Source organism: Corythoichthys intestinalis, chromosome 8 (genome assembly GCF_030265065.1).
Source record: "Corythoichthys intestinalis isolate RoL2023-P3 chromosome 8, ASM3026506v1, whole genome shotgun sequence".
NCBI classification, from domain to species: Eukaryota; Metazoa; Chordata; class Actinopteri; order Syngnathiformes; family Syngnathidae; genus Corythoichthys; species Corythoichthys intestinalis.
This window is the reverse complement of record NC_080402.1, coordinates 14437366-14460433: the sequence shown is the minus strand read 5'-3', so window position 1 is coordinate 14460433 and position 23068 is coordinate 14437366. Positions and strand designations below refer to the sequence as shown.

At 37.5% G+C, this 23068-nt stretch overlaps 1 protein-coding gene across 1 annotated transcript in view; it reads right to left on the bottom strand.

Moving 5' to 3' along the window:
• The window catches only part of xpnpep1 (X-prolyl aminopeptidase (aminopeptidase P) 1, soluble), a 51114-nt gene that overhangs the window by 7432 nt on the left and 20614 nt on the right, over positions 1 to 23068 (bottom strand). The window contains exons 8-16 of the mRNA XM_057843540.1: positions 20859 to 20940; positions 15581 to 15791; positions 13011 to 13100; positions 12663 to 12713; positions 6528 to 6586; positions 6089 to 6166; positions 5951 to 6022; positions 5816 to 5876; positions 5630 to 5699 (exon numbers count right to left, since the gene is read on the bottom strand). Of these exons, the coding sequence (XP_057699523.1) occupies positions 5630 to 5699; positions 5816 to 5876; positions 5951 to 6022; positions 6089 to 6166; positions 6528 to 6586; positions 12663 to 12713; positions 13011 to 13100; positions 15581 to 15791; positions 20859 to 20940 (774 nt within the window). The remainder of the gene's footprint in view (positions 1 to 5629; positions 5700 to 5815; positions 5877 to 5950; positions 6023 to 6088; positions 6167 to 6527; positions 6587 to 12662; positions 12714 to 13010; positions 13101 to 15580; positions 15792 to 20858; positions 20941 to 23068) is intronic.

Here is a 23068-nt window from a genome sequence, read left to right as displayed (position 1 = left end):
TTTATTATTATCAGAGGTGGATAGACTAGCCAAAAAATGTACTCAAGTAAGAGTAGCGTTACTTCAAAATAATATTAATCAAGTAAAAATAAAATTAGTCATCCAAAAAATGTGCTCAAGTACTAGTAAAAAGTATTTGGTGAAAATAATACTCTAGTAATGAGTAATATTGTGAATAACTGCTTTTTTTTTTTTTTTTTTGAACAATGGTTAATTTTTTTCTCTGCACAAAGTTATTGATATCCACTGTTATTATTGTACTTTGAAGAAGACTATAACATACTATATAACCACATTAAGTCAAAGAAATACCACCCCCCCCAAAAAAATCATTGAATTCTGGCGAGAGAAAAAATACAGAAATGAAGCATCATTCGTCCAATGATCATGAGTGGCCTCTAGTGGCGAAAACACATTTCCACTTATGAAACTAAAATTATTATATCTCCCGTTTTTCCGTGCTCAATCGGTGCCAAATAAAAACTGGGAGAGAGGTTAAAATCTGCGCTTTTGAGTCATGTTTACGGCAGAGCTGTATGTCAACTAATGAATTTTTTCAACGGTGCTTTAGAGACGCCACGTAATTGAAAAGGCCAGCGTGATCATAGAAAGGAAAGCTTGAGTCTGATTGGTACAATGGAGTCATGTGATTATTGTTGCAATGTGTCATTGGTGAAACTGGTAGCGCCGCTGTTGACGTCGACAGGTCAGATTGACAGGTGTCGGGGTAATTCAAGAGTGCAAGCAGTAATAGTAATGTGTACTAGGGGAATCCAGCATCAGGAAAAATCTCCTGTGATGATAGATAAATTGCCGTTCTAATTTCCAGCTATGTGATCTTGCTATTCACCTCCACGTCTGTTTAAACCTAGTCATGCGTGTACCCATTCTGGCGTGTTTATAATGGAGCAAAACAAACTGCTGTACAGCAGGTTTGGCATGCATTGGAAACTTCACGCCATCCGAGGGGGGAACGAGCGCGCCCCTTTTTGATGAGGCGATCATGACAGTAGGAATCAAGCACTCTTAATATGTGGGACTTGTTCCAACAGAGCATCATCATCTTCACGTTAAAGAAATGGTCACACATACAGTGGGGCAAATAAGTATTTAGTCAACCACCAATTGTGCAAGTTCTCCTACTTGAATAGATTAGAGAGGCCAGTAATTGTCAACATGGGTAAACCTCAACCACGAGAGACAGAATGTGGAAAAAAACCCCAGAAAATCACATTGTTTGATTTTTAAAGAATTTATTTCCAAATTAGAGTGGAAAATAAGTATTTGGTCACCTACAAACAAGGCAGATTTCTGGCTGTCAAAGAGGTCTAACTTCTTCTAACGAGGTCTAACGAGGCTCCACTCATTAACTGTATTAATGGCACCTGTTTTAACTCATTATCGGTATAAAAGACACCTGTCCACAACCTCAGTCAGTCACACTCCAAACTCCACTATGGCCAAGACTAAAGAGCTGTTGAATGACACCAGAGACAAAATTGTAGACCTGCACCAGGCTGGGAAGACTGAATCTGCAATAGGTGTAAAGAAATCAACTTTGGGAGCAATTAATAGAAAATGGACGACATACAAGACCACTGATAATCTCCCTCGATCTGGGGCTCCATGCAAGATCTCACCCCGTGGCGTCAAAATGATAACAAGAACGGTGAGCTAAAAAACCCAGAAGCACAAAGGGGGACCTAGTGAATAACCTACAGAGAGCTGGGACCACAGTAACAAAGGCTACTATCAGTAACACAATGCGCCGCCAGGGACTCAAATCCTGCACTGCCAGACGTGTCCCCCTGCTGAATCCAGTACACGTCCAGGCCCGTCTGCGGTTTGCTAGAGAGCATTTGGATGATGCTCTGACTGGGAGAATGTGTTATGGTCAGATGAAACCAAAATAGAACTTTTTGGTAGAAACATAGGCTCTCGTGTTTGGAGGAGAAAGAATACTGAATTGCATCCGAAGAACACCATACCCACTGTGAAGCATGGGGGTGGAAACATCATGCTTTGGGGCTGTTTTTTTGCAAAGGGACCAGGACAACTGATCTGTGTAAAGGAATGAATGAATGGGGCCACGTAGCGAGAGATTTTGAGTGAAAATCTCCTTCCATCAGCATGGGCATTGAAGATGAGACGTGGCTGGGTCTTTCAGCATGACAATGATCCCAAACACACAGCCAGGGCAAAAAAGGAGTGGCTTCGTAAGAAGGATTTCAAGGTCCTGGAGTGGCCTAGCCAGCCTCCAGATCTCAACCCCATAGAAGATCTGTAGAGGGAGTTGAAAAGTCCGTGTTGCCCAACGACAGCCCCAAAACATCACTGCTCTAGGGGAGATCTGCATGGAGGAATGGGCCAAAATACCAGCAACAGCGTGTGAAAAGCTTGTGAAGAGTTACAGAAAACGTTTGGCCTTCGTTATTGCCAACGAAGGGTACATAACAAAGTATTGAGATGAACTTTTGTTATTGACCAAATACTTACTTTCCACTATGATTTGCAAATAAATTCTTTAAAAATCAAACAATGTGATTTTGAGTTTTTTTTTTCACATTCTGTCTTCACATTCTGTCTCTCATGGTTGAGGTTTACCCATGTTGACAATTACAGGCCTCTGTAATATTTTCAAGTGGGAGAACTTGCAGAATTAGTGGTTGACTAAATACTTATTTGCCCCACTGTAATCACCCTGCACTGCTGGCCAAAAGAATTGGCGCCCCTGCAATTCTGTCAGATAATGCTCAATTTCTCCCAGAAAATGATTGTAATTACAAATTCCTTGGTAGTAATATCTTCATTTATTTTGCTTGCAATGAAAAAACACATAAGAAAATGAAAAAAAAAAAAAAAAAAAATCATCATTTTACACAAAACTCCAACAATGGGCCGGACAAATTATTGGCACCCTCAGCCTAATACTTGGAAGCATGACCTTTAGTAATCCGATTAAAGTTAGTTTCCCTAGTGCCTGTGCGTTACTATTTTGTTTTTGCCTCATAATGTATGTAGAATGAAGAATACTGTAGTCATGTACGAAGAGCATTTCTCATCGGGGGAAAAAAAAATCGGGTCACGTGTATTACGGTGCTGTTTGAAGCTGAGCGCTGTCTGCCACGGCGGTCAACAACATAGCATTCTGACGAGGCAGCGAGGCTAACAGTGAAAGGCAGGATATATACCGCAAATGGATGCCTTTGCTCACTGGAAATACAGCCATTACTTCACCTTTGTGTCCAGTAAAGATGACAAAAATATCTCTGTGCGTTGCAAAATTTACGTTGGCTGAAAAACACTGTCGGTCGCTAAAAACTCTACATCCAATTCAAAAAGGGAGCACTTGAAATTACAGCACAACGCGACAAAACTCGAAAAAAAAAGCCTACAGGTAACAAGACAGCCAGCACTTCTACAGTTTGTAACCAGCCTTTATGCACATTTTATTGTCAGTGTTTGTAACCATAGGCGGAGTTTTACTTTTGTGGGGCTGGGGGCAAAGCATGTTGATGACTGAAACAAAAGTCAAAAGTTTAGACACACCTAAACATTTTTACGTTTTATATATTTTCACTACTGTTGTAAATCCTCTCTCAATACATCAAAACTATGAACGAACATGTGGAATGGCAAAAAAAAGGGAAATAACTAAAAACAGGTTTTATATTCTACATTCTTCAAAGTATCCACCTTTGAGGTGTCGCCCTTTTGGCCAATACTGTATATATACATATTAGTGCTGCAACGATTAATCGATTAACTCGAGTATTCGATTAGAAAAAAATATTCGACTTAAATTTTGCTGCTTCGAGTATTCATTTAATTGAAGTGGCGTTGTAATGGTTTATTTTGAAAGTGTTTGCATTTAGTTTTATTGGTTAGGGTGGATACACTGCCCTCTGGTCTGCCTCATTTCACATGGCTGAATCCAACTGCTCCCTGTTAAGACCAACACAAACCACGTTTTTGTTTGAGCTAAGGTTTTTTAATGCATTCGTAATTTAGTTTATAGGTATATTTAGCCATTTTTTGTCGGAATAAGTGTCTGAACCATTTGTTAAGAGCATTATAAAAAAAAAAAACTAGCATTTTATAGCATTTAAGCTAGCGGACTTTTGAATTGTAAGTTAGCCAATTGTTCTTTTGTTGCACATAGATCCTCATTTTTAAAAAAATATACCGTTTTGAGGCTCAGCCCAGGTATTTTAATTTTTCATGTTCCTTATCCGAGTACTCGATTATTCGAACTAACTAGTTCATCGATTAATCGACTACTAAAATAATCGATAGCTGCAGCCCTAATACATACTGGACTGTCTCAGAAAATTAGAATACACAATATTCTAATTTTTTGAGACAGTCCTGTGTATATATACAGGACTGTCTCAGGAAATTAGAATACACAATATTCTAATTTCCTGAGACAGTCAGGAAATTAGAATATTGTGTATTCTAATTTTCTGAGACAGTCCAGTATATATAAAACTGTTCAAGCTCAGTTGTTGTTGGTTGCGTTTGAAAGCTTAGGTTTACAGAAATTCTAAATATCAATCTTGCCTCCACAGGTATAGTTTTGGCTTAGCAAAGCAAAGGCTAGTGTCTTAGGTGCTAGTCACATGATCTGCTCAAAAAATGATTTTGACCCATTATGAAATACGTTTTAGGATTCTTGTTCATTTCATTCATTTTTGTTGTTTGTTTTATTGCTTTACAACTTTTAGAGACAATATTTTAACGGCGAGGTATTTATTTTAAAGGGGAAGTTCAGAATTTTTGACATTAGGCTTTATCTTGGAGTTAGCGGGGGTTTATTTAGTCGCCGGAGTTGATTTGAACAAATTCCGTGCAGTTTGTCAGTTATTTGTTAGTTTCAGGGCTCCGGGGTGGCTAAGCTAGCTAGAGTCAATGGTGGTTGAAATCAACTCCATCGACTAATTAAACCCCCGCTAACTCAAAGATTAAGCCTTATGTGAAAAATTCAAATACATGTAATGACATTTTTTTGTTGTCATTTTTATTTTAAGGCAGCAAAAGGAGAAAAATTGGTAAAAAGTAACTAGTAAGTTACTTTTAAAGTAACTTCGTTACTTTGATAATAAAGTAATCGGCACAGTAACTAGATTACTTTTTTAAGTAATCTGTGATAACACTGGCCAGCAGTGTATACTGGTAGACATGCCTGGGCTCCCTGATGATTTAAAAACATCAAGGGCAGAAAATGATGCTGTGTTAAAACCTAAGGAAAAAATGGATTTTGCGGTGGGATCCTAAAAAGAGAAGTTGCATAGTTTTGTCATTTTTAATCAAGAGTCATGAATATGCTGGAGCCCTTCCCAGAAGTCTTGCTGCAAGGCTGGGTACAACCTGAATCACTTGTTAGCCAATCCCAGAAAAGAAAAAAAAAATTACAAAGCAATTCACACTTCACCTGTAGACGATTTGAAACCCACAATTAACATACCCTACATGTTTTTGAAATGTGAGAAAGCCACAATTCACGGCGAGATCATACGAACACAACCCACAATCGTTTGACTCTAGAATCGAACCCAGTACTTTTTTTTTCAATAATTATTAAGTCATGCAAAAGAAGTTGCCATGTAAAATTAATTTAGACTGGTACCTTTGGTTCCATTAGGGAAAACAGCAGCACTGACAGCAATGTGTCCCTTTAGTACGTAAGTGAAGCATTCCTTAAAGAATACAAAGGAATTATGTCATTTGTGATCCTACACAAGCCTTTGCAATAATTACAGTATTGCTCAAGGGAAAATTTGTTAAGCATCAATCGTTGGCATGTTAATCGCACCTTTTCGTAAGCAGACGGTGTCCCAAAATGCATGGTGCGAGTTACATCAGTTGTGCCATCGCTGAAAAAGAGCAGACAAGTCAAACCACATGCCAAACAATTTGTTGCATGTGAACAGTATTTTAATTACTTTACATGTACTGAGCTCCAGAGTCAATCAGGTAAACTTCATTTACGGTGAGGGTCCTGTTGGTCTCAGGCAGAGGCCTACAAAGACAGCAAAGGTCACCCTAAGAAAAGAAGTAATTCAACTAGATTTATGATGTTTCTGACCTGTAATGTATGATGGCTCCATTGGGCCCAACGCTGGAAATAGTAGGGAAGCTAAGGCCGACAAAATGTTGTTGTTGACTGCAGAATGACCAATGGCAAACGTTAGCTGATGTACATACAGTATGGCGCTAATATAGTTTTTAATACAATGTACTTTTCCAAAAATATGAGCTTAAAACTAGCAAATCCGGTTGTAATTTGTTGTTTTGATCATGCAGCAAAATATTTGATGTACACTAAATTTTGCTTTTCTTTTTTTAATGAATTAGCTTTGTTACAAACATCAAATCATGGTTGTGTGATTGATATTTGTTTACATCCCAGAGAGGAAGTTAGCATGCCGAGAGAGTCTATCCTGAGCCAGCCTTGGAACGATGACTGAAACTTGATATTGAAGATGTTAAATGACTTTGTAAAGTTGTCAAGAAGAAGCCATTACCTGCGTAGTTCTTCAGCCTTGTCAGCGGCTGAGATTTCAGTGACAGTGCCTTTTGGAATCTATTCAATCATTAAGATGACAAAATGACAAGGAATTAAATAAACAGTAATTATTTTCCCAAGGGGCTCTCAAAACAGTGAATGTAGTGTAAGATTATTATATTTCCCTTCAAGTATGATATACTGCAACAATTGATACTGTTTTATAGTACAGTGCATCACAAAAGTGAGTACACCCCTCGCATTTCTGCAGATATCTAAGTATATCTTTTCATTGGACAGCACTGACAAAATGACACAATTTATTTTCCACTCAAAATAACTCAAAATATAGCCATTCATATCCAAACCCCTGGCAACACAAGTGAGTACACCCCTTTGAAAAAACGTACATCCCTAAATGTGCAAATTGAGTACTGCTTGTCATTTTCCCTCCAAAATGTCATGTGACTCGTTACAGGAGTGCTGTCAGCATTGCTGCAGAGACTGAAGAGGTGGGGGGTCAGCCTGCTAGAGCTCAGCCCATACGCAGCACTCTACATCAAATTGGTGTGCATGGCTGTCACTACAGGTGTGCAAAATTTCCGATTCTTAGATTATTCGCGATTCGGCCGTGGAAGATTCGAGAACGATTCACAAACATCCAAATTCCGATTATTGAAATATGTCAAGTAAAGCGGAAGTAAAACACACTCCGCGCGCTGCGCGGTCTTCGGGACGCAATGAGGAACGGAGCGAGAGTAGCTAAACATCATGCTTGTCATTACCCGGCCCCTCGGGTAATGCCAATGCTCAACTCATGGCTCTAGCTCAACTCATGCCGCGAGATTAAAAAAACAACAACATTCCTGACTGCTGCCGACAGCTGCTACAAAGTACGTCCAGATAATGGTACGGTAGATATCATATTCATATAGGACTAGATGCAATATAGACTCGGTGGCCTTAACAGCACATGTACAAAAAGCTAGATGCGGGCGTTAGTAAACGGCCGCCATCTCAAAACAGTAGACTTCCCTGCAAGGCTGTTGTAGCGAACCTTCCAAGCGAACCTAATTAACTTTTTGTCTAAAATACTCCTAAATTGGTAAAATATTGACTTGAATCTATCTTTAAAATAGTTTTAAAACTTTCAAATGTAGAAAGTAGACAAAAGGGAAATTATGGAATAACGGGAGCAATTTTAACAAATTTAACGGTTGATTCACAACATTAAATTAATTGAATGTAGTTTAAAGCTGCTGATACAGAATGGGGATTTGAGTATATTATTTATTGTTTGTAACTGTTAACTTGAAACTGAAATAGTCATTTATTTAAGACTGCGAGGCATTTTTTTTGTTTTTTTTTGTACAGTTTTTGTAACTAATGTACAAAACATTAAAAGCAGCTAATAGGGGGGGTCATCAATAATCGATTTATAATCGAATCCTAGACTCTGAATCGTAATCGAATCGTTAGGTGCCCAAAGATTCCCACCTCTAGCTGTCACCCAAGGAGGAAGCCTATTCTAAAGACGGTACACAAGAAAGCCCGCAAACAGTTTGCTGAAGACATGTCAACAAAGCACATGGATTACTGGAACCATGTCCTATGGTCTGATGAGACGGGCGGGCTTTTGTGATACACTGTAATTCCTATATACAGAGAGGAGCAGAAGTATTTGCATCCCTTGTGATTTTGCAAGTTCACCCAGTTAGAAAATAGGTCGAGGTCTAAAATTTCAATCCTAGATGCATTTCCACTTATCAAGATATAATTTTTAAAAATGCAGAAAGATTTTTCAATAATTTAGATAGATAGATAGTAGTGGTGTCAACAATAATCGATGCGGCGATGCATCCCGATGCGGGGCATGGACGATTCGATTCGATGCGGGCAACAAGCCGAATCGATTCAGCGCATTTTAAAATATATAAGTACGTTCAAAAATCTTCTCTGCGCAATTCCGGTGATGCAATGGATTTGGTTTCCCCATTTGTATTATTATTGTCATGTTTCATTTTTTACACACTGCATAACTCCGGTCGTTTCCCACCAACCTCATAGAAGCCAAAATGTCTCCAGATGTCAGCTTTCAATGTCTTAGGTGCATCAAGAATCTTTCTTGCTCCCTCTTTCTCCGCTTCAGCCATTGTTATGTTATGTCCTATCTCTTAGAGGTCAGATCTTGTGCCCGAACCCGAACGGGTCGGGCCCAAAATGTTAAGCATTCACGTTCGGGTCGGGTCGGGTCGGGCCGCCCCGCACCGGACTAATAAATTATATTAAAAAAAAATGGGATAAAACCGAGAGCAGGCTCTCTGTATTGTGCATTTGCTTGTGCACTCACATGAAGCAGTGGCGCCGCCCGCTTTTTCTTCTTCTCCTCCGCTGTGGCGCTTGCGATTCGTTAGGAAAGACACTTTTATTTATGCACACAAAGGCAACACAAATGTGATCCTTTTGAATCCTCTCCTCTGTGTTTCTGCAAACTCGTTTTTTTTTTTTTTTTTTTTTTTTTTTGTATATTAAACTTTCCCAGCGTTATTTCGTTGTGTAAATGATTTTATAATGATCACAAAAATATGTAGACTATTTAAACATTAAGAAAACTTGCGTTTTTTTTCTGCCAACTGAGAATTCGTTACGAAAGACACTTTTTTATGCACACAAAGGCAACACAAATGTGATCCTTTTGAATTCTCTCCTCTGTGTGTCTGCAAACTCATTTTTTTTTTATATTAAACTTTCCCAGCGTTATTTCGTTGTGTAAATGATTTTATAATGATCACAAAAATATGTAGACTATTTCAACATTAAGAAAACGCGTTTTTTTCTGCCAACTGAGAATTCGTTATGAAAGACACTTTTTTATGCACACAAAGGCAACACAAATGTGATCCTTTTGAATCTTCTCCTCTGTGTGTCTGCAAAATCGCATGTTTTTTTTTTATTATTAAACTTTCCAGCGTTATTTCGTTGTGTAAATGCTTCTATAATGATCCCAAAAATATGTAGACTATTTAAACATTAAGAAGCATGCGTTTTTTCTGCCATCTCGAAGAAAGGAAAATAAATTGCTGCTGCTGCGGGTTTTTTTTTTTCGCGTCACTCCAAGCCGGGTCGGGCTACAATACCAGCGGGCCGTGTCGGGTCGGGCTGGATTTTTTAGGCCCCATCTAACCTCTACTATCTCTCTGCTCTCTCAATTGCAAAAAAATGATATTTCCTCATGTTGAAACAGATTGTTATGGCTGCTAAAATGCTGCTGCACTTCAATTTAATTCATTATTTTTTATTGTTAAGTGGTAGTTACTGATTGCAATTCTAAGTTGATTGCACATATTTAGTGGGCTAGGCCTACATTTTACTTTTGTTCTACATTGCAATTTAGTTGGATGTTTTGTTTGCAACTGAACTGATCCCTGGATTGATATTGCGATAAAGATGCTGCTGCACTACAATATTTTCTTTGTCGCTTTCTTTAATATTTACTTGAATATTTTTATCGATGGGTTGTTGTGACTAAAATACAGTGACTATTATTACTGATTTTGCACAGCAGTTCAGATGTTGCACTGTGTGAAAGGCTGCTACTGTGTGTAAAAAAAAAAAAAAGAGAAAGCCGTGGTCTCATTCAAAGCACCAATTAAATGCTGTGATGTTTTTTTTAAATATATATCTAAAAGTATTTTCATTTGACTTCAACCAGGAGTGACACAAGAGCCAATAAAAAGTTGTTTAATGTCTGACCGCTTGTGTTGCCTCATGATTCACGAAAAATATGCTTTGCTTTAGAATTTTAATGCATCCCAGGCTTTAAGGCATCGCGATGCATTGCCGAATCGAATCGAATCGTGAGGGCAGTACCGATGCACACCTCTAATAGACAGATATTGCGATAACTAGATTGTAACCTTTGCTATGTTTGGAAGTCATTTAATGTTGTAAATCAACAGTTAAAGTTGTTAAAATTGATCCCGTTATTACATTATTGCTTTATTTTCCCTTCTGTCTACTTTCAACATGTGGAAGTTTTAAAACTGTTTCATCATTTAATGATGGATTCAAGGCAAGATTTTGCCGATTTAGGAATATTTCAGATATAAAGTTACTCACCTTAGGTTCGCTACAACAAAGCCTTCCTGAAAAGTGTCCTGCTTTAAGATGACGGCTGTTTACCGGCGAGTCTGTCATTTCGTATCTAGTTCTATTTGGCGGAAAACACTCAGGTGACTTGAAGTTCCGCTCTGAGACCCCCAATTTGGCCAAATTTCAAAATTGTCCGATATGCACGTGTGATACATCATTGGAAAGCTTAAAATCTCAATTTTCTGGGGGAAGAACATTTTTGAACAGGACGGCATTTTTGAAAAAAAAAAAAAGTTTTTTAAACAGCAAAACCCTATCTGGAGGTGAGAGCGCGCGAGAGCAGAATTACAGACGCCACGACTTTAAAGAGATATTATCGCGTACTTACCTTGTTTCAATCCAAAAAATCCATGTAGCATGTATCACTGAGTGTCAAGACACAGCTGTGAATGGCCACAGGCTTTTATGGGTGAAACATGGTAATATAACAGGGGTCGCGATTGCAGAAATTGCAGACATCGAGGAGAGGTTGAGATGTTCTTTTTTATATATTTAGCCTTTTAAACGTTTTTTTTTTCAAATTTTCTTTGTTTGGATTGATTATTTATCATCCAACATGTCGGAGAAAATGCGACAGTAACAAAAAAAAAATACAATTAAGCCATAATTATGAGGTAGATATCCGTGACTTTTTTACAAACGCCATTTTTTTCATTGTGACGTCATTTGTTTTAAAGTTTAAAATATGCGAGTGAATAATTTTTTAAAGTCGTGTTTTTTTTTTTAAAACGAAATATTAAACAACAATTATTGATTCTAAGTTAAAAAATGACAGACATTGTGAATAATAAATTTAATTAATTACCATTGTTTTATGGCTGGGTTGAAACAAAAGCAGTTGCGCGACGTCTGTAAACAGGGGTTTCCAGGGTAAAACGGACAAATTAAAAATAGTTCGGGGGCTTAATGCGCCATGACTCTGCTATGGCAGCATACAGAAATATTGTTCTATCAAACACAACAGTTCTTTTGGCTTAAAATACAGCAGTTTCGTTTAAAGAGGAGTGCAAGAGCAGAAACTGCTTTTTCAGTCTTGTCTGTGTTTTACGTCATATAAATGTTCTAACGCCGCCGAGTCTGTCATTTCTCATCTAGTTCTATATACATGTGATATCTATGACACACATCAGACGCTACCACCGTAGCATCATGTGGACGTAGTTTGTAGCAACGTAGCATCATGTGGGCACAGTTTGTAGCGGCTGTCGGCTGCAGTCAGGTATTATTGGCTTGAAGGCAGACTGCTATAAGAAGCTTCAGTCTTGACCGTTTTGTAAATGTTGTAAAAAAATTACCTTGCATTAAGGAATATGCAATGTTGCTTTGGTCTTTAAAGGTGTTTACTGAGTGGTCTTTACACCCTAAATGTAACTCGTAGCATTAGCGTTAGCAGGGCGAGCTTCCTCTTAGACTCTCACTTCTTTACATCTTGTGACGTCCTGGTAGGTTTAATTTTTTGAAAATAATGTACTGTTCTTTCTAGGTGTGGATAATCATAAAAGGTGGTAGCACCAGACCGGATTAATACTTTAAGTCGTAGGTCTTCATTGTAAATTTGAAGTTGTTGAAGCAATTAAAAAAAAAAAAAAAAAACTCCTTTCATAATCTACGTTATCGGCCTCAAATATCAGCTTACAAAACTGGCTTTGGATATCGGAAATCGGCTGAAAAATTTCTTAGATGTCAGTTCTGGCATTGGCATTTGAAAATCCCGAAACTGTTGACCTATATTACAGAATGAATGAACATAACTATAGGGGCGCTCTGATATGCATCTTGCCTGGCAACTCTGTGACCCAGTTCTGTTTAAAAACACTTATACAGACTAGCCACCCAGAAAGAAGGCAGAACATGGTTTTTGCCAGAAAATTTACAAATGGTTTTGTTCATGTAAGGATGTATTTCTGTACAATTTGCTACATTTAAAGCACCCCTAAAAGTAAATAACCCTCTACAGGTCGACTGTGTAACTAAAATATCATAATGCTGAAAAACACTTTACCTCTTTTTCCAACCAAGCAAAAAGTTCACAAAGAGCGACTGCATCCTTGATCTGTCAGGAAAGAGACAGAATGTTTTTGAAACATTAATAACGGTTTATGAAAATGCAAAGTGCAACCACAATTCCAATGAAATTGGGATGTTGTGTTAAACAATTAGACAGAACACAATGATTTGCAAATCTGCTCTACCTATATACAGTATATTCAATAAAAACACTACAAAGACAAGATGTTTTTATGTAACTGTTTTTAGCAAATAAGCATTACTTTAGAGTTTAGAACTTCATTGGTATTGAAGTTGTAAATGTGTGAATGGATTTTTATGTAAGCCAGCCAGAAATTCTTACATGGGCTTTTTTCATGCCTTGAATCTCTGTTGAGTTTTTCACAGCTTTGGCGAGGCAGAGTGGCGTGTAGGGAATGGGAGACCTGTGGGCCTATATAACAGAAAAAGGAAACGGTCATTCTTAATTTTTGACGTTCCCTATTGCAATTTGGTACATTAGAATGAATGAACGAATGAATGAATGCCTTTATTGTCATTGCACAATTGTGCAACGAAATTGAGGTGTGCTTTAAAGTGCAAATAGTAAAAATGCAAGGACAATATAGTAGTATGATGCATTGCATTTCTATTGTAAATTACACTAATAAATACAGTATGTGCTCAGCACCCTGAAAATATTTGTAAAAAAAAAAAAGAAGAAGAAAAAAAAAAAAAAAACATACCAGGACAACTTCCCAAAAATGTGCATATGCATACAAAATATTACAATACAAAAACGATTTTTTAAAGAAAAATAAATAAATAAATAAATTACTAGGGCTGTCAAAATTATCACGTTAACGGGCGGTAATTAATGTTTTTAATTAATCACGTTAAAATATTTGACGCAATTAACGCACATGCCCCGCTCAAACATTAAAATGACAGCACAGTGAAATGTCTACTTGTTGTGTCTTTCGGAGTTTTGTTTTTGGATGCGACTGATTTTATAGGCTTCTGCACCCATGAGCATTGTGTAAGTAATTATTGGCATCAACAATGGCTGGCTACTAGTTTATTTTTTGATTGAAAATTTTACAGATTTTATTAAAACGAAAACATTAAGAGGGGTTTTAATATAAAATTTCTATAACTTGTACTAACATTTATCTTTTAAGAACTACAAGTCTTTCTATCCATGGATCGCTTGAACAGAATGTTAATAAAGGTAATGCCATCTTGTTGATTTACTGTTATAATAAACAAATACAGTACTTATGTACCGTATGTTGAATGCATATATCCATCGTGTGTCTCATCTTTCCATTCCAACAATAATTTACAGAAAAATATGGCATATATATATACCGTATTTTTCGGACTATAAGTCGCGTTTTTTTAAAAATATTTTGGCTGGGGGTGCGACTTATACTCAGGAGCGACTTATGTGTGGAATTATTAACACATTATGATATAATTTCACATGTTATTTTGGTGTTTTGCAGTGACACTGATGGTTTTGTAAAGTTGTTAGCATGTTCTTATGCTATAGTTATCTGAATAACTATTTATAGCTATGGCCACGTTCGCGTTCTGCCTTTGGCAGTGTATGTTCAATTGTATTATTGACTTTTTTATCTTGAAATGGATGCATTTAGTTTGTGGCGCTTTCACGCCCACGTGAGGGCGCACTCGCACTTGTTTACGTGACACGCCAGAAGAAGACGGACAGCTACGTAGCTCTGAGTGAGTGAGTGAGTGAGTGGGCGAGTTAGCTAGAGAGAATAGACGGATGCGAACCTACTTTCATTGTTTATGCTTTTAAATCATCTCTACAGAGGCAACGCCTGCGTGTATCATCTTTTCTGTTGTTGTTGTGTGTTTTCCACCCGCGATCGGACACTTAGAGCCAGTTGTGTGGTTGTTTGAACGATGTGCTAATGATAGCGAACGCATGCTAACCTGTTACTTATTACTAATAGTACCTAATTATCATTTATTTACGTTGATGCGAACCTGTTTTCTATCGAGGACCAAATTGATTCAGCAAATTATACGGACGTCCAGCATTGTCTTTTGGGAGTTCGCTGTATAGCCAGGACAGGCCGTAGCGTAGGACAGTATATTCACATTTCGTTGTTCATGCACTGTACATTTATTTAGCATGTTGTTCTCTATTGTATTTTTATATTAAATTGCCTTTCAAGATGACATGTCTGTTCTATGTGTTGGATTTTATCAAGTAAATTTCCCCCAAAAATTCGACTTAAACTCCGGTGCGACTTGTATATGTTTTTTTTCTCTTCGTTGGGCATTTTATGGCTGGATCGACTTATACTCAGGAGCGTCTTGTAGTCCGAAAAATACGGTAGATGGTTTGAATTGCCATTAATTGCGATTAATTACGATTAATTAATTTTTAAGCTGTAATTAACTCGATTAAAAATTTTAATCGTTTGACACCCCTATAAATTACATTAATACTAACAATGACTTTAGTTATTTTAATAGCGTAGCGTTCTAGGCGTACAAAGTTGTTTTTTGTTTTTTTTTCTTTGCCACAAATGACACAAGTAAAAATCCACTTTTTATTTTTTACAAACTTTTTTACCGAGATTTTGCTGAGAAAATAAAAGGCATTGAGTGTATGCCACCTGAAACTGAGATGTCTGGGAATATGTTTGTTCTCACACATGCGCAACAACAATTAAAGCTAATTAAAAGACAATGATGGTAATCTAAACCAATGAGCTAATCAAAATGAGCCCTTTTCATAGCTATCATGTAAAATTGCTTATTTTAACGCCACAAAAAATATTGGAAAACTCATCTACAACGTTTTTGATATCTTAAGGTGTGTTAATTTTTGTATTAAGAATACTGTCATAGATTCTTCATTTGTACACATACAGTATATGCGTACACTCTCACCTTGGGAATGACCTGCGTGAGAGCACAACTGGCCTTGTCACAGATCCACACTTTGTCCTTTGGTCCAAGCGCGGCGCAGGTGGCCTGCAACTCAGTGTATACTGATTCATAAGGGAACGTCTGAATGTGAAGTTCAGGCTTGCTAGGTGAGTCCAGCTGCAGATGCTCTCTCAGTGCTGGGTCAGCTAGACGTTTCATGTCAACAAAAAGCCTGCAAAGGGGTACAGGTAAAAAGGAATTACTTTTTGATAATGCCATTATCTGTTAAATGTTTATTGAATAACCATCATACAGTCTTGTTTAACTGGGAGAATTCTTTACAAAAGACAGGCTTTAATTTGTTATCATTATGCATACATGCACCAGCACAAACGTGATCACACAATACGCAACCATCATCGCATCCCCGCATTCTTCCTTCTCCTGAGTCCTCACAAATAAAACATAAAATTTCATTTTTTTCAGGCTTGTGCCTACAGATAAAACATAAAATTTCTTTTTTTTTTGGGCTCGGGCAAGCAAATCAGGTTAATTGATCGGGCTTGGGCCGCGTCGGGCTTTAATACTTGCGGGCCGGTCCGGTCGGGCTGGATTTTTTAGGCCCGATCTAACTTTTAGCGTCATGTAATGTTAGCATGCCGTACATCTATTCAGCTTGTTGTTCTACAGTGCTGCTCGAAAGTTTGTGAACCCCACAGCGATGGTCAGATTTTATGTAAAAAAAACTAAAATAACCTTATTAAATGTTAAGTTATACCCAAATCCACAATACTGACATTCCAAATAATGGACTGAAACAAAAGAAATAGTTATATTGTCATTCTTTATTTAACAAAAGTGGTTGATTTAAGAAAAACTCAGATATCATGTGTGCAAAAGTATGTGAACCCCTTCAGTTAATAGGATATTGCGCCTCCTTTTGCAGAGATTACCTCAACCAAACGGTTTCTGTAGTGACTAATCAGCCTCTCACATCTACTTTGGGGGATTTTTGCCCATTCTTCCTTGCAGAACGCAGTCAGTTGAGAGAGGTTTGATGGGCGTCTGGCATGAACTGCTCGCTTCAGGTCCCGCCACAGCATTTCAATGGGATTTAGGTCAGGACTTTGACTGGGCCAGTCCAGAACACGAATCTTCTTCTTTTTCAGCCATTCCTTGGTTGTTTTGCTGGAATGCTTTGGATCATTATCATGTTGCATGATCCACCTTCTGCCAAGCTTTAACTTCAAAACAGATGGCGTCAGGTTATGTTCTAGGATTTGACAATATTCCTCAGAATTCATGATTCCCTGGACTATGTGGAGTTGTCCAGGTCCTGAGGATGAAAAGCAAGCCCAGATCTTGACATTCCCACCTCCATGCTTCACTGTTGGGAGAAGGTTCTTTTGGTGGTATGCAGTGTTGACTTTTCGCCAGACATGGCGGTTTTGGTTGTGACCAAACAGTTCAATTTTGCACCTACATCAGTTGATGAAAACTCTTTTTAATTTAGTCTCGACAACACAACTGTTAAAAAAACAAAAAAAACTACTGAATTGATTGATTAGGAAATCAGGTTGAAATAATAGAAAATTCCAAAATGTTGAGGGGGTTCACAAACTTTTGAGCAGCACTGTATATTGTGTTTTAAATTGCCTTTCAAGATGACATGTCTGTTCTTGGTGCTGGATTCTATCAAATAAATTTCCCCCAAAGAATGCGACTTATACTCCGGTGTGACTTATATATGTTTTTTTTCCTTTTCATTTCGCATTTTTTGGCTGGTGCGACTTATACTCAGGTGCGACTTATAGTCCGAAAAATACGGTAAGTGCAATTTGCTCATTTTCCACACACGTGGGCATTCACTAACACACAGACACACTGCAGTAACAAACACACTGATTGAATAAAATCATACTAAAACTGTAAATTGTCTTTTACAACAAATTCAAAAAATAAACTAGAGGAGAAATTTCAGAGAGCAGACCTCAATCAGAACAGCCAAAGTCAAAGATTTTTGACCTCCCTGAGCGTTACCCTTTCTCTCCAAGTCATGTCACTTGGGTGGCGTGGCTCAGAGGGAGAGTAGTTGTTCCCCAACCCAGAGGTTGCATGTTCAATTCCCCACCCATGTGACCTTGTCTAGATATCCTTGAGCAAGACACTGAACCCCATGTTGCTCCTGATGCTGCGCCGCCAGTAGGTAAATTCGGATCTATAGAACCTACCCACGTACCACGTGCTCGCTGTATGGTTCCGCCCACTTGTCCGTCATTTTGACTCTGTATTAGCATTGTTTTCAATTGATGGCGGAATTTAAAATGCATTTCATGGAAGACCCGGTGCTTTCTGATGCCGCAAACTCACTGGATCTGTTGCATAAAAGGCGTTATGAGGAAAAGCTTCGTTCTATACAGTCGCCAGATCCATATTTGATGCCCAAATCGATGTTTTTCGACCCACTGTCTTCGCCCTGTCTGCCTGACATCTGCTACGCAGATATTTACAATTATCTTGTCCACACTAAATCAGCCTATTCTCACGAAAATATGAAAAACTTCAAGAGCTTGGAGGCTTATAAATACTTTGTTGCTGGTTGGGTGAAACAGGTCCTCGTCCACGAAAATTCGGCAGGAATCTATCTTGTGCTTGGAAAGGTGAGTTACGAAATTTTCAATTCAAAATCTTTTGTTATTGCTAACATCCACTGTCAAGTCTAATGTAATTTATGTCGTTTGTCAATGGAGTTAAGGCTTTTAATGTTTATATGGTTTAGCGATAGCACTCTCACTACATACATACGTGTATGTTGTCGGCGATTAGCCTAGCAATGATCTTAATTGTGGTTATTTGTCAGCCCCGTAGACGAGGCCAGTTTCTTTCACTTGGTACCAGCTAAATATTATTCAAAAAATAACGATGGTGGAAGAAAGGGAAGTCACAAACATCTTGAATTTGAAACTATGTCGTACTACGTCGTATGTTGTCGGCGATTAGCCTAGCAATGATCTTAATTGTGGTTCTCAGGCCAAAACCCTCTAAATATATATTAAATGCATCTGACCGGATATAAAATGACTACTACATAGTCTGTGGTGATTTTTTGGTGTCCAGTTTTCACGTCGAATTGCAGCCGTCCATTTCGCTCTCCACTTTGGATCCCTCGGAATACGGTAAAGTCTCTCCTTCCATCTTCTCTGTTAGTGCAACCAACAGCCACACATGCCTTCACCATTTTGATTATTAATGTTAAGGAGCAGAAAAACACGCCGTAAATAGGAGAAATGTACGTAGCCGTAACAGGTTAACACTATGTTTTGACGGACAAGTGGGCGGAACCATACAGCGAGCACGTGGTACATGGGTAGGCTCTATAGTGTCAAAGCGCTATACAAGTGCAACTCCATCGACACTAGGGATGGGAATCAAGAATCGGTTCTTATAGATAACCGGTTCCTTGTGTTTCAATTCCATGGAATCGTTTGGCAGTTTATCTAACAATTCTCTTATCAATTCCAACCAGCACAAATAACGTCACTTAACTAACGCATGTTATGCACGCTCAATTCAGCAAGTACGACTACGTGATTAGGTTACGCTGGTTTAGCATGTGCATTGCAGCCGTAAATATAACTATGAAACCACGTAGGTTCTGCCCCCGCTGTCTGGAAGAGCTGAACACTTTCTGTGTGTGCAGGCTTCCTCCACCCCATCTGAGAGGGTGTTCTCCACTGCTGGAGACACCATAAGTCCAGAAAGATCATGTATGCTTCCTGAAAAAGCAGACATGCTTATTTTTTTGTAAAATAATTGTTAATTTTGCACATTTGCACTATGCACTGTTCTGTTGTATTTGACAGTATTTATCTTCTTTATTATCAGCTCATATGTCCATTTAAAAATGATTTTTTATTTCTATTAGAAAAAGTTTTTGTAAAATGTTACACATTCTTGTGTATTTGCCACAGTTACATATTGCTACAGTTAACATCGAGGCTTTGGGCCTCTTTTGACCTCGTTGTGACTTTGTAAGATTGTGACTTCTGATTAAACAAACTCGATGCCAATTAAAATGTTTGTTCTTCTTTTTCCCCAAATTAGAATCAATAAGAGAATCGATGAAGAATCGAATCGTTAAGCAATATCGATAAAGGAATCGGAATCGTAAAAATATTATCAACTCCCATCCATAATCGAAACTGCAAGTTTCAGTTAAAGAGACAAATCCGTAATTGTGACATTCTTTTTATGACCTCATTAAAACCCCTTCCGATTCATATTACAAATATATCAAGTTTATTAATAAACCCCTTATTCGTTCTTCAGTTATCTAAAAACTAAAATAAACTAGGGCTGTCAAATGATTAAAATTTTTTAATCGAGTTAAGCACAGCTTAAAAATTAATTAATCGCAATTCAAACCTTCTATAAAATAGGCCATATTTTTCTGGAAATTATTGTTGGAATGGAAAGACAAGACACAAGATGGATATATAACATACGGTACATAAGTACTGTATTTGTTTATTATAAAAATAAATCAACAAGATGGCATTAAGATTATCATCATTCTCTTAAAGTGATCCATGGATAGAAAGACTTGTAGTTCTTAAAAGATAAATGTTAGTACAAGTTTTAGAAATTTTATATTAAAACCTCTCTTAATGTTTTCATTTTATTAAAATTTGTAAAATTTTCAATCAAAAAATAAACTAGTAGCTCGCCATTGTTGATGTCAATAATTACACCATGCTCACTCATAGTACTAACCCATAAAATCAGTTGGACCCAAGCACCAGCAGAGGGCGCCAAACACCAAAAAACAAGTAACAAGCGGGCATTACACTGTACTGTCATTTTAATCTGTTTGAGCGGGGCATGTGCGTTAATTGCGTAAAATATTTTTTTTAATGAATGATTGAATGAATTTATTGTCATTGTCATCACCATCATAATCATTGACAGTTTCAGAGTGTGGAATTTGCCCGAAAGAAAGACGATGACAGACAAAGGAAAGACGGGAAAAAGCAAATGCTTATCAATACCCGTCCCCCAACAGCCCGGGACGCACAGTCAAGCATGTTTGTGTTACAGTCCAGTTATTATCAGTTTTTGTTGTTGTTGTTTTTTTCTTTTACTCACATATCAATTTTAGCGTGATTAATTAAAAAAATTAATTACCGTCCGTTAACGCGATACTTTTGACAGCCCTAAAATAAACACATTGAACCGAATACATAATCTCAGCCTTCTGTAGGTTTCACCAACTGGTGGAAGTAATGAAATTTATTCCAACCTTATTGTGTTGATCCCCACAATGGTATACGCAAAGAAGACAGGGTTATACTCGATATCTGCCCCACGGAGGTTGAAAAGCCCTGTGCAAAAGAAGAAAACCGCCATAAGTTATTGGAATTTTATCCCCTTAAGACAAGGAGTTATTTTTGGTAATTCTTATTTTTTTAACCTCATAAAGACCTGGCGTCCACATATGTGATCATTACATTTTGGGATCAGATAGGCTAGTGGTCCCCAACAGTTTTCTGACCAAGGACTGGTGCATTTGGGGGGTGCATAAAGGCGACAGACAGACAACAGCTCAAGGAAACCGAGCCCCAAGCATGAATACATAAACTCCCTGACAAAAGTCTTGTCGCTTATCCATTTTGTAGAAATAATTGCTAATAACCTGACTTTTGATTATTCAATCGGTTTCAGAAAGCTAATATGAAATAATATGATCTCATATGAAAGCTAAGATCCTCCCAAATGATGTTGAATGTACAAAAATATATTTGTTCCACTGAAAAAGATTTATCTTTTAATGAAGACATAAAGGTCAAATTTTGGCAAGACAAAAGTTTTGTCGCCTACAGAGAGTAGTGTGAAAATTGAACAAAAAATCTACTTCAAATAGAAAAATATGTTACATAACATAAGCGAATTAAGTAGTGGAGCTGTGAGATCCAAATTTAATACTTTGTATGACTTCCATGGGCTTGAAGGACTGCATCCATCCAAGGAGTTATACAATTGGGAGGTATGCAAGACTGCTTTCTTTGATGTTCCTGATGACGTCATCAATAAATTGTATGAATCCTTGCCGAAACGCATGGATGCAGTCCTTCAAGCCCATGGAAGTCATACAAAATATTAAATCTGGATCTCACAGCACCACTACTAAATTCCCTTATGTTATGTAACTGATTTTTGTATTTGAAGTACATTTTTTGGTTCAATTTTCACACTAATTTCTGTAAGCGACAAAACTTTTGTCTTGCCAAAATTTGACCTTTATTTCTTCATTAAATGATAAATCCTTTTTCAGTAAAACAAATATATTTTTGTACATTCAACATCATTTGGGAGGGTCTTAGCTTTCATATGAGCCATTTCTGAAACCAATTGAATAATTAAAATTCAGGTTATTAGCAATTGTTTCTATAAAATGGATAAGCGAAAAGACTTTTGTCAGGGACTGTATTTTTCATTGTTATTTGTAGTGGGAAACGGAGGTCAAACCGCACTATGACAGCAAACGACAAAAAAGTCCTAAGAATGAAGGCATTTAAATGTCATTGTTGTCTGTTGTTCAAACTAAATAGCATAACTAAGCAAAGACACCAGTAAAAAAACAACTAGAACAGTATCTGAAGAAACAATTAACACAGAACATGAACATTGAAGGTCATTTACATCCGTAGTGCCGCAATGCATGCCGGGAGGAATGGGGAACTCCGAGCGACACTGCAATATATATATATTTAACTCCTCTATAATATACAGGTTGACACAAAAACCTTTTAACAATCCGATAAACCCCAGAGTGATGGAAGAAAAATATTTTATTCATAGTAATTGAAACCAGTCAGATAGATATTACCGTATTGGCCCGAATATAAGATGGTGTTTTTTGCATTGAAATAACACTGAAAAAGAGTGGGTCGTATTTAATTCGAGGTCTAGACATTATACCCATTCACGACGCAAGATGGTGCCAGATATCATTGAGGCGATGTTCTGTCATGACAGATCTCAGCTACTCTCCCCATTCACAACGCTAGATGGCGCCAGATATCATTGAAGCGATGTTGTTTTATCACAATAGATTGGTTTATATACATTTAAAAAACCAGAAGCCATTCATCTCCGAATGTGATTGCACTTTAGTTTACATATTTAACTGTTCAGATATTAAGGTTTGAATGAGGCAAAATAACATGCTTTTTCTCTCAAATATATTGTTATAATCATTTGTTTCGGATGAACTGTAATTATTTTCTGTATAAAAATTAATTTGGTGTTCAAAAATTCTTTTTTTAAACTTGAGTCTTGAAAAAGAGGGGGTCGTCTTATTATCAGGGCCGTCTTATATTCGGGCCAATACGGTAGTTTCATAGTATTTATATGAGTGCCCTATAAAGGGTTAATAAGAAATTATTCTAACACTAATATGGTGTGCATGGTATTTTTGGTCAGTTAACAGCAAACAAACAAATTCAATTC